The sequence below is a fragment of the Pleuronectes platessa genome, chromosome 2 (genome assembly GCF_947347685.1).
Source record: "Pleuronectes platessa chromosome 2, fPlePla1.1, whole genome shotgun sequence".
Classification (NCBI taxonomy): Eukaryota; Metazoa; Chordata; class Actinopteri; order Pleuronectiformes; family Pleuronectidae; genus Pleuronectes; species Pleuronectes platessa.
The window spans coordinates 20,724,144-20,740,344 of record NC_070627.1 but is presented as its reverse complement, the minus strand read 5'-3'; the positions used below and the strand labels follow the sequence as shown (position 1 = coordinate 20,740,344).

The following is a 16,201-nucleotide window of genomic DNA, read 5'->3' as shown; positions in this document are numbered from 1 at the left end:
TTTAGGGGGAAATGTATTAAAAAGCGATAACAATTCAAACAAAGCCATGGGGGGAGCATTTGTGTGCTGTGATCTTCTGTAAACACGATTACACAGTAAGCCACGATTAACATTAGGACAGTGAGGGGTTCAGGGTGATTTGATGGGAAAAAAACAATTATTTCCTTCTAAAATATAACAATGAACAATAGGTATTTATAGTGACTGCTTCAGCTGATTTTCAATATTCCACTGCACACAGCTTAACATGGTGCACAAAAGAATATCATTTGCATTTCATCTCACAAATGCCATTCAGAAACACCAGGTGGGGTTATTTTTTTGGCCGTCCTGATCCTGCAGGAGGAAAAACAAAACCACAGTGTAAAGTGTCCATTTACCTTGCCTTGACCTTGTCAGTATCCAACAGCATACAAAGACTGAAGGCTATAGTTTAAGGTAACGTTTTTAGGGGGGGCCAAAATGGTGATGTACTGATGCCAGCTGCCTATAATCGTGTAGGTTATTTCATCATGGAAGAATTAGTGGTAATAATTAGGGTTGCAAAATTTCGGGAATATTCAAAGTTGGAAACTTTCCATGGGAATTAACGGGAATATACGGGAATATAAGGGAATATACGGGAATTAACAGGAATAGACGAGATGTTGTGGGTAATTTATACTAACTATATGTACCTTGTCATATACAGGCATAGATATAAACATTTTGTTTTGTTATAGGCTGATTTGAGCCGTGAGGAAACTTTGGGCACTTGACTCTATGCTTCTGCATCTTTGTGTCATTCTGAGCCTTTGCACAGTATTTGCAAATGTACGCAGCCTTTCCTTCTACATCGGCTGGGGTGAAATGTCTCCACACATGAGATAGTGCACGTGGCATTGTTCTGTAGAATAAGATGAGAAAAAAGCTTGTAAAAAACACGAATGCAATTCCAGAGATCGTCTGTAAAAATATTTTACAATTGATGGATAAATGAATAGAAATAGGCTAGATGAACAGATGAACCATCCTCAATCAGCATTCTAATATATTTTCCCCAGTAATATCAACGAAAATTACCATACTAGTACAGCATACTACAGCAGGCCTCAATGGCGCTGCTGTAGTGTGCAGGATGCTGGGAATTATCTGTGCATGTGATGTAAAAAAGGACATTGGAGGGTTGAACTTCAACTTGCAGCATATGCTGCATTCCATACATCCTTAAAATAGTGTTTTGAATGATGTTTTTATTGCTCAGCATTTGATTTGCGTATTTAATTCCCGAGCTTATCTTCCCATCGAAAGTTTCTGGAAAGTTTCCGGAAATTGTCCGGAAATTGTCCGCCCCTTTGCAACCCTAGCAATAATACAGAGAATAATTGATATCAGGGTCTCTACTTGTATCAACAGCACTGCTTACATTTGTGTGTGTAGCTGCAGCAAAGTAAGAGGTAAAATATTATTTTATATTTGGTGATTTTGTTAACATGTTTTAGAAAACTGTCTTCAAATTATACAAAATCCATTGTAGGAGGGATATGAAAAATTTAAGTTTTATTTCGTTCAGAATTTACAACAGATGAATGAGACCATTCCTTCCAATGGAGGGTGAATGATGGACAATACTTTACTGTGTTTGTTGACACTGAATGGTGAGATCACTGGATGTGATGCAGGACATGAAGCAAATCTCATGAAACATGTCAGTCAGGGGGTATGAAACACAGCTGTTACATGTCATCGCTGACAAGCATCAAGGCAGCAGGAAAAAGTACCCGGAAGGTTTTTTATTAAGTTTCCATCAAATTAAAAGACAAGCCAGCGGTGAGTGAGATTTGGTGCAGGAGCCCTGATGTTACTGCTGTGGAGCTGCTGCAACAGACACAGACAAGAGTCAGTTGGTCACAAAAAAGCAAATGCAGAGCAGATTGCTGATTTGGCACCAGATACTCAAGAAACTCTCAAAGACACGGCAAAAGAGGATCATTCATGTGTTGATGTTTTTCTCACTGACTTGAGAGGAAACAGATATAACAAAGGGCACTCAGCCCGCCATTTTGTATGTGGGAATACTGCAGAGTTTGACAAGAGGAGGGAATTACTCGGTTTGCACTCCGTGCATGGCATTATGAAAGGGAGGATTTGTTTGAGAAAAATGTTAGTTTCATCATCATCTGTCATCAGATGTCTCGCCAAAGAAAAGCAGTCCCTGCCATCACATTAGATTTATATGATATGAGTGTTTTACTGAATTTCCCCAGTGTGTAGATCAATAAAGTTTTACCTTATCTTATTTTAATAAGATCTGCAAAGTATGATCCAAAAAATTGGTCCTTGATCAGAGCAGCTCCCCGCCCCTGATTAGGCTAGAGGATCACCCAGGTAGAAAACAGAGTGAAGGTTACTATGTTTCACTTAAAATCATATTTCTTAAGATAATTCCTCCTGGATGTCACCTTTCCTCAAATCAAATAGAGAATTCATAAAATAGCTGCATGAACATCAACACATTTTAATTCAATTTCAATTCGTTTAAAGAATTGGAAGTAAGTTTTGGCTTTCCTTCCTTTTCAGCACAGGCTTGTTTTTTTTTGTAAATCCAACTCTTCACTGCAGTGGGTTGTATGGGACACGGTATACAGTGTCTGACCCATAAACATAAGCACTCTACAGAGCAGTATAAACATACCCATCACCCCAACAACTAATGTAATTTGACATTTAAATTTAAAATGTTTAAAAGTTTCCTCTGAAGATCTTCTGCTCCGTCTTTATTGATTAAGCTGCCCTGCACAAATGTCGCCACAAAAACAAAGACAAAGCTTAAAGAAGATTTGATTATGTTAATTAGGGACAGATGAAAACATTAGGACAACAATGAATCCCTCACAGGATAACTAAGCTCAAAGAATGACTTACATTGACATTTTGAGGAGAACCTAATTATCATCTTCTGTTATAGAGATCAATGATCGTCTGCTCAAAGTAAGAACACTTTGTGACAGCATTTTCTTTCTTGGCTGTGAGTGGTGGAAGCTGTGATTGATCCCTCGCCCTTGTTTACTTTCTAAGGAGGAGTGGGGACTCGCTTTCTTTTGGGATCACACATTTCATCTTCAGGGTTCACTGAAGGGAAGAGATGAAGGGAAGGAGACGAGCAGAAAACACAAAGCGACCTGAGGAAGAATATGGGCTTATGCGATGCTTCTTTATGCACAGGCTGCCTCGAGTTACACAACAAACCAACCGAAATATCAATGCACACATTTAAGTTGTTAAGCTTGGAAGGTGCATGGCAGCATGAGCGTGTGATTTTCGTGTTTATCCTCTGCAAAAGTCTAATCTCTACTTTACATGATAAAGGAGAGACCAGGATTAATTACAATATTTTTTCAGGCGTGACATCAGCACACACCAATTACACATTGTGATTAGATGTGAAAAGGCGATACCTTGCTCAATGTGGGCACTGTGCCTGATAGCACTTGTGTTCGCCGCAGTGCTTTTCTCCACGCTACCTTTGCACTGTTGACAGAGCAGGCGAAGACTGGCTGAACAAACATCCACATACAGTAGGAACACAACGGTTGTATCAAATCACGTGGACTGAACGTCCTTTTCCACATCCTTTTCATTTCACCTCTGTCATTCTTATCTATGCATGTCGGTGCGGGCGTTTGGATTCCTGTAAACTAGATTCAACTTTATTCAAACATGTCACCATTAACATACATGTGATGCCTTATAGGGGCTCTTTGAAGAAGATGTGTAACGGTGCCAACTGCTACTAGCAACCAAGGTAATGCCATTTATTTCAGTGCCACGGATAAATGGTTAATATTGTGCCAACAAACACAGAATCCTCAGCGAAAGACCAAAGGACATTATTCTGTAAATTTGCATACGTGGATCATAGTAAATGTTACATTGCGATACTCTGGTCCTACTAAGGTTTTGTGATCACAAGGCAAAACAATGTTCACAGCGACCTTGACCTTTGAGCACCAACATCGAATGAGTTCATCCTTGAGTCACACTGAACTGTATCAAATCTGACTAAATCGCCTCAAAGCTTTCTTTATACATTATGTTGGCCTAAATGGGATGGACGGATGTCAACCCAAAAGTGTAATGCCTCTGGCCAAGGGTCTGTCGCCTGTGCAGAGGCCTAAAAATTGCAAATTCATGTAGGGTCATCTAGCAAGGTGCAGCATTAGCCGATTAAATACACGCAAGCTTGTGATCAACAGGCTCTAATTTAATACTTGATAACTCACCAGAGATTCCTTTAATGTTAATGAATGACCTGTTACTGTTCAATTTCAATGATATATCTTTAGGCAACATATCCCCACCAAAAAGGTTTTAGTGTTCCAACTACATTGGCCCAACATGACTGTTGAAAGGGAAAGGGAGGTCTGGTACTTGATAAAGCACTTTATCAACTATTCTGCAGTCTTCACTTTGGATGTTAAGAAAGTATCGTAGCTTCCTTTTCTAAATCATAGTAATGATAAATTAATTTGTATAGCACTTTCTAAAAACAGAGTATACAAAGTGCTTTGACAGCTAAGCAAGAAAAGTAAATAAATAACAATAGGTAGATAAAATCTTGTAAATGATGTGAAAGGTCCACAGAGGAAGCACATGGGCTGAGAAATAAATCCAAATAACTCATGTCGTAGCAACTACCACTGAGCCACTGTTGTCATTAACATCTACAGGACCATAAACCATGATGGAGCGGCACCAGGAGTGAGACACAAGCTGAGATAAGTGTTGCCTTCAGTGATTACCAGAGAATTACAATCCATATAGTATATCAAACAGACCACATTTATGATCATGATAATGATGTCATATCTTTTTAAAGTCAGGTGAAAGTACCTCATAATTTGAGTCACTATCAGGCTGGATACATCAAACATCATATAAGATAAACAAGTCAACTCAAATCGTCTACACTACTGTAAATACTTTCTAAATGCATAGGACCCTGTCCATTTCAAAAAGAAAATCTCCATCCACACAACTTTCATTTTACAAAATATCTCCTTCACAAAAACCACCACAAATGCTCAAATGAGCATCCTGGGCCAATGGGTGGCGATAACGTCTACATCAACAATCTATCAAATACCTGAGAAGAACATTGCTGGTCGTAACGGCAAAACCAAAGGAATAGTAATTTGTCCTTTTTTTTAACTTGTATCTTTGTATATAGTTATTTGACATCTGTTTCATCACGTCTTCTCTGCCACATGGCCTAAAGTGCTATGATACAAATAAAGCAGTGAGAGGCATGCATGACATTAGCAGTGTCTGATCTGCAACATTATTTAATGGTTTCTTCCCATCCCCCAGGCCATAAGACTTTTGAACTCCTCTGAACTGCAATAACTCCACCAAATCAGCACCGTGGCATATTTGCTTATTTGCATATTTGCATACTTTCACTATTGCACAAATTGCACTATTATTGCTTTATTTTTGTCTTCATCTGTAAATATATATATTTATATATATATATATATTATTTTCTATTTAAAAATTTTGATATTGTATATTATTCTATTTTATACTATTTCTATGTTATTTTAATTTTTTGGGGTTATTACTTGAGCATTGCTAGAAGAGAGCCTGTGACTCAAGCATTTCATTGCCAGCGACTGCTTAATGTTATTGTTGTGCATTTGACAATAAAAAAAATCTTGATTCTTGACACATACCACATCCTTTCACCAAGTTTTATATTAATCCATCCAGTAGTTTTTATGTAGTCCTGCTAAATAAGACAACAGGTCAAAACAAATCCATGACGGAAACAATACCACCCCAGTCTTCAAAATCTGCAGCTCCTCAGTAATACAGTAAAACTCAAGAGCACCATGCTGCAGGTGTTTGTCATCAGAGCCTCACTGAGAAAGATCAAATCGAACTGGTTTGATTTTAAATTGTTGTGTCAACAACACACTGCTGCTCCCAAAGCACATCAGTAAATCTTGAGGGAGTTGTCGATCTCTGCTGCTCTGCATTGGAACACCGACAAGCTGCTAATTTATATGCATGTATTTAATTAAGCTCAACAGCTGGAACAGCTCTCTGAGGACTACAGGATAATATATCTCAAACCACTTCTCACCTTTCAGCAGATTAATAATTATTTTTGACCTGCATCTGTCGGTGTGATCTCTTCTACACCAATGACTCCAGCTGTTATAATGATTGTTTATACACTGTTTAGAAATAATGAAGGGAACACTTCATGGACACAGTATAACACCAAGTCAGTTTAACTTCAGGGATCAACTTTTCCATTTAGGAAGCACAAGGTATTGAGACTCAATCTCACCTGCGTTGGTGCAAATTAAAGTGACAACAGGTACAATGGAGAAACAAAAGCCAGACAACCCCAAAAAAGGGAATTGTTTTGCCTGTGGTCGCCACAGACCATTGTTCTCTCTATTAATCCCTCCTGACTGATTCTTCTCTATATCTACTAGCATCAGAAAGTAAACACTCATAGTATGGTGCTGTTGTATCATGTATTAGCTTGTTACCTATTCATGGTCCTGTTAGTTTTTATATATAGGCAGCAGCGTTATAAGGGTTGGGAACCAGCTCTGGGAGGGAGATGATGTCTCTGGTTTGACAAGGTGGCAGAATGTGACTCAACCAGAGAGACGGCTAGAAAATCAGCAATTCAGAATTAATGAGATGACATTGTGATCCTGGTGGGAGGAGGAGGACAAGGAGAGGAATCTTTGAATCAAGTATAAATCAAACACAGTTGGGTTTTCTTTGTTTTAAACGGCAACAGAATTCAGTGTGATAAAAATGATAAAAAGCCTAAATGTCAGTTGTTAAAACCACACCTTCTTTCCAATAAATCCAGAAAATAAATCCTTGGAATGTAATGCACCATTTCCTTCCTCCGAAACTTCAAAGCATGATCTCTTCACCATTTGTTCAGATCTCATCCTTGAGACGGCTGTACAAGCTTCACAGAACCTATGTGGTGAGTCCTAGTTACAGCTCGCAGCAGTAAAAGGATCCGGTGGTAACCGGACTGGACAAATCTGCATCATGCCTCACTGCTGCTCCACTGCTAGGCAGAGGAGTTCCACTTGTCAATCATGCTACTGAAACCATATGAAAATCTGCCTCTGTGTGAAAACACCTACAGGCTCATGCCAATTAAAGTCATGTGTGTGAGTGGTGCATGTCATAAACAGGCTGTTCAGCCAAAAACATTGGCAGTGACTTTTACTATGAAATCATCGTGATTTTACTCATAATATACAACTTTGATTATGGATAACTCCCCCCTAAGAGGCTAGCTTAATTGTATGCTAGTTCTAATATATTCCAGTAATTAACAGCAAGGAAACCAGGATGAAATGAAATGTCTCGGGCCACTCCTGCAGCACATTCTACTTGTCGCTGCCCATCTGTGACTCATATTTATCATTCCACAATAACACAGCTTTATTATAATGTGTTCACATCGCACCCTGATTCTTACTGGAGCTCAAAATAGTATTTTGGGGAAGAAGTGGTCTGAATATCAACCTCCTTTCCAGTCTGTCAATCTCGGCTCGAGTTCTACTTTGTGTGTGTTTATGTAATCTCTAGACTGTATTTAAAACTAAATGCACACTTTTGTGGGAAACCTATATCCATAAAGATGAATAAAAAATGACAGTGATTAAACTGACAAAAATGCAGTTTTCTTGAAGGTCAAGGGTTTTATTTTATCTTTATAGTGTCTAAAACCAACCATTAATCCATCCCATCAAGTCCTGGTGCATATAGGCTCATGGTATCCATGGCCTCAGGCAGTAGACCCAAAGTCATTGAAAAACATTTAAAAACACATTAATAGGGTGGTCATTAATTACATCAGTGTATTGTGTTCATTGTGAAACAACAATGTGACACAATGTGTTCCTCTACCACACAAGGGAATATACGGCTACACCAACAAACCCTGTTCACAGGAGGCATTAGTTATTCAGTTTATCTCTGAAACAGGATTTTTTGACAATAACATTTTTATACTTTATCGTTATTCTTTTTATCTGACAGAAAGAAATGTTTGCGGAGTTGTCATATTTTATTTATGAAATTCAAAAGACTTACCCACCCTGTCATTCACCTCAACAGTATCTCAACAAGTAAGCAGCCACACAAATACAAAGCTGCAGCCTGTGATTCAAAACACTGGTGACAAAGGTAAATGTGAATCTAAACTGTACATTTATTAGTCGTATTTTCAATATTGTCTTCTCTCTTGTTCTATTTTTGTCATCTGGAACACCAGGACATTTTTTGTTGTTTTGTTGTTTTGGCCTGTGCCGTCAACGGCAAATGTAAACTATAACTAGCAGGAATCATTTGTCAGGGCTCGTGCATCAAGGGCGATGAGGTCTACCTCCATGCCCGTGACAGTGTTTCGCAGGCATGTTTGTCCACACCATTGCTGCTGCAGGGCTGCTACTGCCACTCTCTTCATACATCTACTTTGCATTGGATAATGTCAATTAATAAAAAGCACAATACTGCTCCTCACCTAATGTTTAATAAACTAACTGACACAACAATCATTTTAATCTACACAGGTCTCTGCTATGACTTATCCCAGATACAAATATTTGCCAGGTTTATAAGTAGTCTGCTTTCTAGTACATCAACAAATGGGGTTAGTCCACAAAATGGCCGGCCTAGTGGATGACGAGAAGCCTGAATTATTGTTTCAGTCTGCCCCCGGTGCGATCCATCATCAGGTGGCGGCTGTGCCAACCTAGGATATAACTCCCAGGTGCAAGCATTTAAAAGAGCACGTTCAGCCTGAAGGTTTGTTTTTTTTATCTCATAGCACCACTGTAACATATAATCCGGAAAGAACACATCATTAGCAAAAAAAAGGGTTGAAATGATGTGGCTGCAGCTGTATATCTGGGGCATATGAAGATAAGATGGTGACACAGATGTGTCCCTCAAGACTGAATCCAACATGATGAGATGAGACCCAGCATGAAAGACATCTATCGCAGCAATGATCATGCTGCATGCCAACAAATATTACTGATGATTGTCTCTTGTTTTATCGAGCCACATATATATATAAATAAGTAGGGGTATTATAACTAAGCAATTATGTGGGGGCTAATGTGTGAGAACATTCCCAGAAAAAGGGGAAAATATACACTTCTGGATATCTCAATTCAGGGTCTTATTTAATAAGACAAGTAAAGCTCACTTTGATTATCAAGGTATTCTGAGAACTGAATTCCTCACGTGGTTACAACATAAACCTTGTCTCTTATTGCATGTAAGTCTACTTAAAGTGAGATTTACAGTATGCAATGAGAAAAGTAAAAATATCAAGGAAGAGTTGGAATTATTTTGATCAGGCATGTATTCAGACATGGCAGCTCGAATATCGGGCAGAGATATATTTGAATTGACTTTCTGCACTCTGCAGTTTTGCTTGTTGAAAGTTGGAAGTGCGACACTGAGTAGGAGCTTGTCAGTGAACCACACGACAGGCACACATTTCTTTGACATTTTCAGAATAGTAACTATTTCGGTCCTGCTTGTTGCACTGGACAAACTTTATCCTAAAAGGAAATATATATGGTGTTTTTCTTTCCTCTAGTGTCGTATAGGTGTCTTTGAAAGGTCTGCAAAGTGTGAAAACCCAGAGGCTGTGATAAAGGGAGCTCCGGTCCCCTCAGAAACACAGCTCCTGAACACTTTGAAAGGCTTGTTAAAAAGGGCATTCTACATTAAGTCTACATTTTAAGATTATGGGTAGATTGAGATTAAATACTTTTAGCAATAAAGTATTAAAAGGTTGATGAACCTGATAGAAGTCATGTGTGTCCGTGTGTTAATACTTAAGATTAGAAGTCATAGAAGCATAAAGGCTGCCATAGATATAAACTACACAGCTACAACTAATGAAATTGACAATGACTGTGTCAGATTTACAGTGTGTGAATGATCAAGAATTGATTTGTTATATACTTATCTCTCTTTAGTAGTTGAACTCAAGAGATAATATACATAATCCATCAAAAACACAACCAGCTCTGTAGAAGGTTGACATTTCTCTTAATGTTTGCATGTTCCCCACTGAAAAACAACAACACAAACCTTTCGTCATCAAACCTAAAACAAGCTGGTTTCTACTTTTGAGGTGACATGAGTCAAACTCATCCAAAACAGGCTTCACCCGACCATGACAACTTTACAATGTCTGGCAGAGGAGTGAGAAACGACTGGAAGTAAATTACATTTTTCGGCATCCAGATTTTAATCTAACCTGTTTCACTCAAGCCTGTAATCATTTTACTGACAAAGCAGCCGGCCACAAAGCCAAAGACCTCCAGTACGCCTGCCAAATTGTGTGAGAGGAGGAAAAAAAAAATCTGGTTCTGCTCTTCAAAGGAGAGAAACAGTGAAGAAATTAAAAAGGGGGCCAGTGTCCTTCAAACGTTACCTTCTGGAAAATTGCTCTCATGGAATCTCATGAGGACGGACCACCTCAATCTTGTAGTAGTTTATTCTCAGTGTAAAGCATCTCTGGACAAAGCTTGATAACAGCTAAATAAAACTAATGATGCATTGTATCCATAATGCAAGATATACAGCAGAAGTGGATGGAGCAGCAAAGTTGTCTCTGCAATGCCAATTTATACAGTAGATGAATTCTGTTGCCTTGGCACCGACTGTATAGAACTACAGCATATCTGCACACAAACTGATTTGCTAAAAAGTTTTCGATTTGGCACTTATGACCCTGGTCACTCTGGTACAGTTGGCACCAGTGGGCCACTCGGGACGTGTATCATTCACATTTTTGCTGACACTGTGACAAGTTTGACTTTTACAGCCTAACAAATATTTGTACCTAATATTTGGTTGGCTGGACTGGGAGCAGAGTGCAGAGTGCAGAGTCGGTGAAATTAAATAAAATACAAGTACCATTAGAGTAAAAAACACAGAACACATAGATAACAGTGGTTTTTTTTTTCATTGACGGTAAAAAACAGAGCAAGGAGAACTAGGATCATCTTGTCTTGAGAATCTACGAAACCCCTTAAATAGCACACAGATAAGTTAACCACCACCAAACATGGCTTCCCGCACAAAAGAGGCAATTTCCTCCAAGTCCATGTGGTTCTTTCCTCACTTTCGTGCTGATTCGTTCTGAGGTTGCGATACTTGATAATGATAATGTGGTTCTATTACTAATATTCTGCCTCTGCAATCATTGATTCATTCTCTTAACTTTTTTTCTTGTAGTAGTACGACTTTATTCACATAAAATTACAGCTTCCCCTATATTTACAAAAAAAAATCTAGCAATATGATGACTTTGTTCTTTTAATATTAAAACTGCATTATTGAAATCAATTTGCATCCCTTTAAGTGTCTCTAATATGCTGTCTTACTATAAAGGTCAAAATGTAAAATATAATATAAAATCAGAATTACAATTGATATCACTTGATACAAACAAGGACGTTTTAATAGACCACTTTAAAACAAACAGGGAAGGGTTTGAATTTGTGATTACGGCCGCCCTTAACAGGGAGAACAATGACCCTGGGGGGGGGCTGATTCCATGAGCAGGTAGGTGTGTCACAGAGGAGGAGAGTCAGCCAGGATGCCCAGTGGGCAGGTACGGTACGGCTGCATCTGGACAATTTACAGTACGCGCCAAAGATGAGGCAGAAAGGGACCAAGGTTGTTGAGAGAGTGGAGCAGCAGAGAAATATTTACACATCAAGGAGAATTTGGCATAAAGAGTTTCGTGTATAGTCTCACAAAAAAAGTTCAAGGGATAGGAGAAGGAAAAAAAAAATATAAAAAAGATGGAAAAACACAGTTTTGTCCACCAATTATCGATGTCAGGGTTCTAACGCAGCATGGTAAGGCATGTAGCGTGCCCTCACTGCGCAAACAAATCAGACTGTAAATATCATTTTAGATGCCACTGCTCAAAGATCCTCTCCTCCAGGTGTTGGATTTACCACTCACACAAGCTCCAGGCTGCAGCTTAATGAGGCCGGATACGTCTCAGTAACAATACAACTCAAGCAATCTCAAGTAATGAGGATTTAGTCAGACGGAACGAACAAGTTTCCACAACAGATGAGATGTTCATGTCACAGAACTGTGACCAAAGCCACAGAACTGCTGTTGTTATATTGTCACTACTGGACAGAGAATCATCTGTTGTCTTTTTACGCCTTGAGATAAAATAATAATGCTCATCACTAAGATGACTGCAATTACTTGTTGAGCACATCAGTAATTTGTAGGTTACATGACTCTGACCACGAGAGGTCTCATTAACCAAAAAACAAGTTAGATGATGTGATGTCGCAAAGCTGCATGGGATCATGGGAGTGGGTTTTGTCACCTCCACTGTCGGTAGCCTGACACTAGTCAGGCACAAATCATGTTCACAGATGAGGTATTAAAGTTGAATAAACATGAACAATTATAAATAAAAAGTATGGAAGGAAAAAACTGCTGACTATCTAACTGGCTAGCAGAGTGTTTTTACTGCATCCTACGTCGTTTGTTCGAAGGGGATTACATCAGAGACGGACCAAGACGCTGGTACAGCAGATGCGTAACACAGGTATAGTCATTTTTTGCCATTTTAATGAAGAATTGTTACAAATAATGTCATTAAATGAATATATTCTTTAAATATAATTTTTGTGTTACAAAACCTTACTGATATTTATCATATTGACTTCTCTTATAACATTATAAAAATGTGGTATTTGATGGTAACCAAAAACCACCTTCAAAACCTTCACTGACTCCCCATTCAACAAAGACTAAAGTTTAAAATTCTCATCATCACATGCAAAACCCTCCCCAAGCTCGCCCCCTCTTAGCTCTCTGAATTCCTGCACCGACACAATCACACCCGCAACCTCAGATCCACCAACACCAACCTCCTCATCCCTGTTACCCTGTCTGAGCACCGAGCCTGGGGGGCCAGGTCCTTCTCCATCGCTGCCCCCTCCCACTGGAACTGTCTCCCCCAACACCTCAGACATTCTCCCTCACTCACCTCCTTCATAAATGGGCTCAAAACTCACCTTTTTAAATCTGCTTTTAGTCTGTGATTTAGGTATGTAACATAATTGTTTTTATGTAAAATAACTGTCTTTTAACTGCTATAATGTTACCTAGGTGGTATTGTTTGTACTGTTACTGTTTCTACCATTTTAAGTGCCTTTGAGTACCTTTTAAAAGCAAAAACAACAAAATTATTATTATTATTATTAACTGATCATAGATTGTTTACAGCAATCTCTCCCTCACGTAACTTGTATCACAGAATACTGACAGCGTTTGAAGCCATTTCTCCAGCTTTTTGTGGCATGTGTTCTGTGTAATGCTCTTATTTACTGGAGCAAGGTGTAAAATCTTCAGGCTCGGATTAGAGAAGCAATAACGCCGGCAAGACTGCAAACACTGCAGCTATGCCCTTTAATTCATCATTTCTAAAACCCTTTTACAGAGTCACATCATCGAGGTGTTTGGATTATTGACATTGATATGCCACTGTTTGCATGGTGAAATGACTTGAGAGAAACCGTGGCCCCCTCGTTTATCCACCTGCATGTTCGCAGCACCACTGGGGTAATCCCTCATGTGCACCTTCTGCTCATCTCCTCCCTCCCAGTCCCCCGACCTTCTTCGGCAGTGAGAGGGTTTCGTTTGTCTCAACAGGCCATAAATCATCGGCGTGCAGTGGAAATAAACGCAAGATGATCTGTCCTCCCTCAACAATTCCCACACGAGTGCACCTGAGCAAGGCAATGAATGAAAAGCTGCACTGATGGCGTTTTAATAGAGGCCGCCTTCAATTTCATATGTGTGTGAGTGTGTGTGTATGGTGGTTTGACCTTTCTATGTCCATCGGGCTTGGAAAACTAGACCCAGTAGTTGTTCTGTGTGCGATCACTGTGAAGAGTGTCCGTTGTTACACACACCACATACTGCTCATCTCCTCCTGATACCCGGGACTCTTTGATTGGATTACAGCTCCCTGCGGAGACAGCTTTCCAAAATGTACTTATATGTATATGTGACGACAGCCAGAGCCTCACCTTGAAACAAAGTCAAAGTCCCACAAGGATCCGCTGTGCACACTCACACTGTCCACAGTGCGGATACAGAGTCATGCTACTATGTTATACTGTATGGCTCCCGTCTGGCACACTAATACAATGCAGCACCTTCCACTGGGATTCTAATTACTGACGCACCAGTTGGATGAAAACTCCAGTTGTTTTAATATCATGAAAGACCCTGCAATTACAGCTCTGTGTCTTTCTTGCAAGTTATAAAGTTGAGGAATGCTGATTATTCATCAACGATTCCACTGAGCTGAGGCCACATGGGAATTAAGAGATCTGACAGAAATATAAGTGTTTTCTCAGTCTCTTTAAAATGCAGTTTCAAGTGAAGTGGAGTGCTGAGGAAGGATTGTTATGGAAAATTAGGAAAAGAGTAAGGACGATGAAAAATCGAAGCTGGAAATGTAGGTCGGTGATTTTACCTGGACCAGAGCAAAAGGACGCAATCACAGCCAGGATACAGATGTAGCTGAGGTAGGGCATCCACGACACGCTCTCCTGAGAGAAGAGAGACACAGAGGTGATGTCGCACGTCAGCATATATTTTAGGTTGCTTCTATTCAAAGTCCATATCCCCAGAAATACAGGATAATAACAAATAATTTAGTAAATCGTCACTTCTGCTCCCTTCATCTCTGTCAGACAGTTTCTTTTGTATGTTTCTCATTTTGTTATCGTGAAGATCTGCTCTGTTACATGTGACATCTATTGCACTTCTTTCCGTCATGAGAGAGGGAACCTTGGTGGTTTTTCCTCACGTGAGGGTTAAGGGCAAAGGATGCTGCGCCTTGTTAAGCTGTATGAGGAAAATCATGATATGTGAATATGGGATCAGGAGGTAGAGAGGGTTGTCCACTAACCAGATGATCCGTGGTTCGATCCCAAGCTCCTCCCGTCTACATGTTGAAGTGTTAGGGCAAGATACCGAGCCATTAATTGCCTGTGATGGCTTTCACCAGTGTATGATACTGTGCGATAGAAACAAAGTGCTGTGTATAGAAGCGTTGTATGAATGTGTGCATCAATGGGTGACTTGTACTGTTAAAAGCTCCAAATGGTCACTAAGATTATGTTTTGCAGAGTTCATGTATAATTACAACATTGACACAGAGTAGAAGTCCTTTTAGGGATTTGTTCACATTCAAATTGGGCCTCAGTGATGAGCAACTATGCAATACATCCCTGAAGTGTGTCTTGATTGAGCTCAGTGCCGAACAGTAAGAGCCGCTTACCTGGAAATTGAGGAACACTGTGAGGAGACTGAAGAACACGGCCATGGCCGAGAACCCAAAAATGAGGAGCCGCTTTCTGCCGATTCGTTCTATCACCAAACCCTGGAGATGGGACAACAACAAAAAAAGCTATATAATATCAGACGCATTCCCAGGGTTGACTATGCCACTGTTGTGTGATCACAGAGCTATCTTAAGATATTGCTACTCGGCACTGCACTCGGGATGACAGTGTGAGGGCAGATGGTCAGCTGGTCCGTCAACTTTTGTCGAGACTAAATTTAAACATTTATGGTCCCCAGGGGATGAAACTGGCTGACCTTGGAGATCGAATGACTTGTCCTCATTTATTCAGTGTCCCTACGCTGGCAACAGTACTGATTTTGTAAAAGACCCAGAAGTCATAACTTCCCAACAGTTAGAGGGGTTTGTATGGAATTTGGTGAGTTTCATGGTGTCCAGAAAACTTTGATCCATTATCATGTCAAAGTTTCAATTAGGTTTATAACTAAATACCTGCTGAACTACAACAATCATATTTACCTGGCTATTGATTTGAAATAAGCGCTAATTACATCTGCCAAGGAAGTTATGTTTTGTCTGTATGTTTTCAGGATATCGCAAAAACTGCTCAAAGGATTACCATGCATGAAAGTTGGTAGAAGTAGCTATGGTATTTTTACATAGCTATGGTAGAGTGTTCTTTAACCTTTTCACTAATTCATGGATCCAGATAAAAAAAAAAATCATCTACATATTTTTGGGACTAATATCTCTGAGTTTGAGAAATTTGGCGCATCATGA

General features: G+C 39.5%; 1 protein-coding gene across 9 annotated transcripts in view; it reads right to left on the bottom strand.

The window, feature by feature from the left end:
• Positions 1-16,201, bottom strand: part of slc2a9l2 (solute carrier family 2 member 9, like 2) — a 110,270-nt gene that overhangs the window by 34,691 nt on the left and 59,378 nt on the right. For all 9 annotated transcript variants that reach the window (XM_053443191.1, XM_053443180.1, XM_053443157.1 and 6 more), the window contains 2 exons: positions 15,398-15,499; positions 14,588-14,663 (listed from right to left, as the gene is read on the bottom strand). In XM_053443191.1, coding sequence (XP_053299166.1) covers positions 14,588-14,663; positions 15,398-15,499 — 178 coding nt within the window. The remainder of the gene's footprint in view (positions 1-14,587; positions 14,664-15,397; positions 15,500-16,201) is intronic.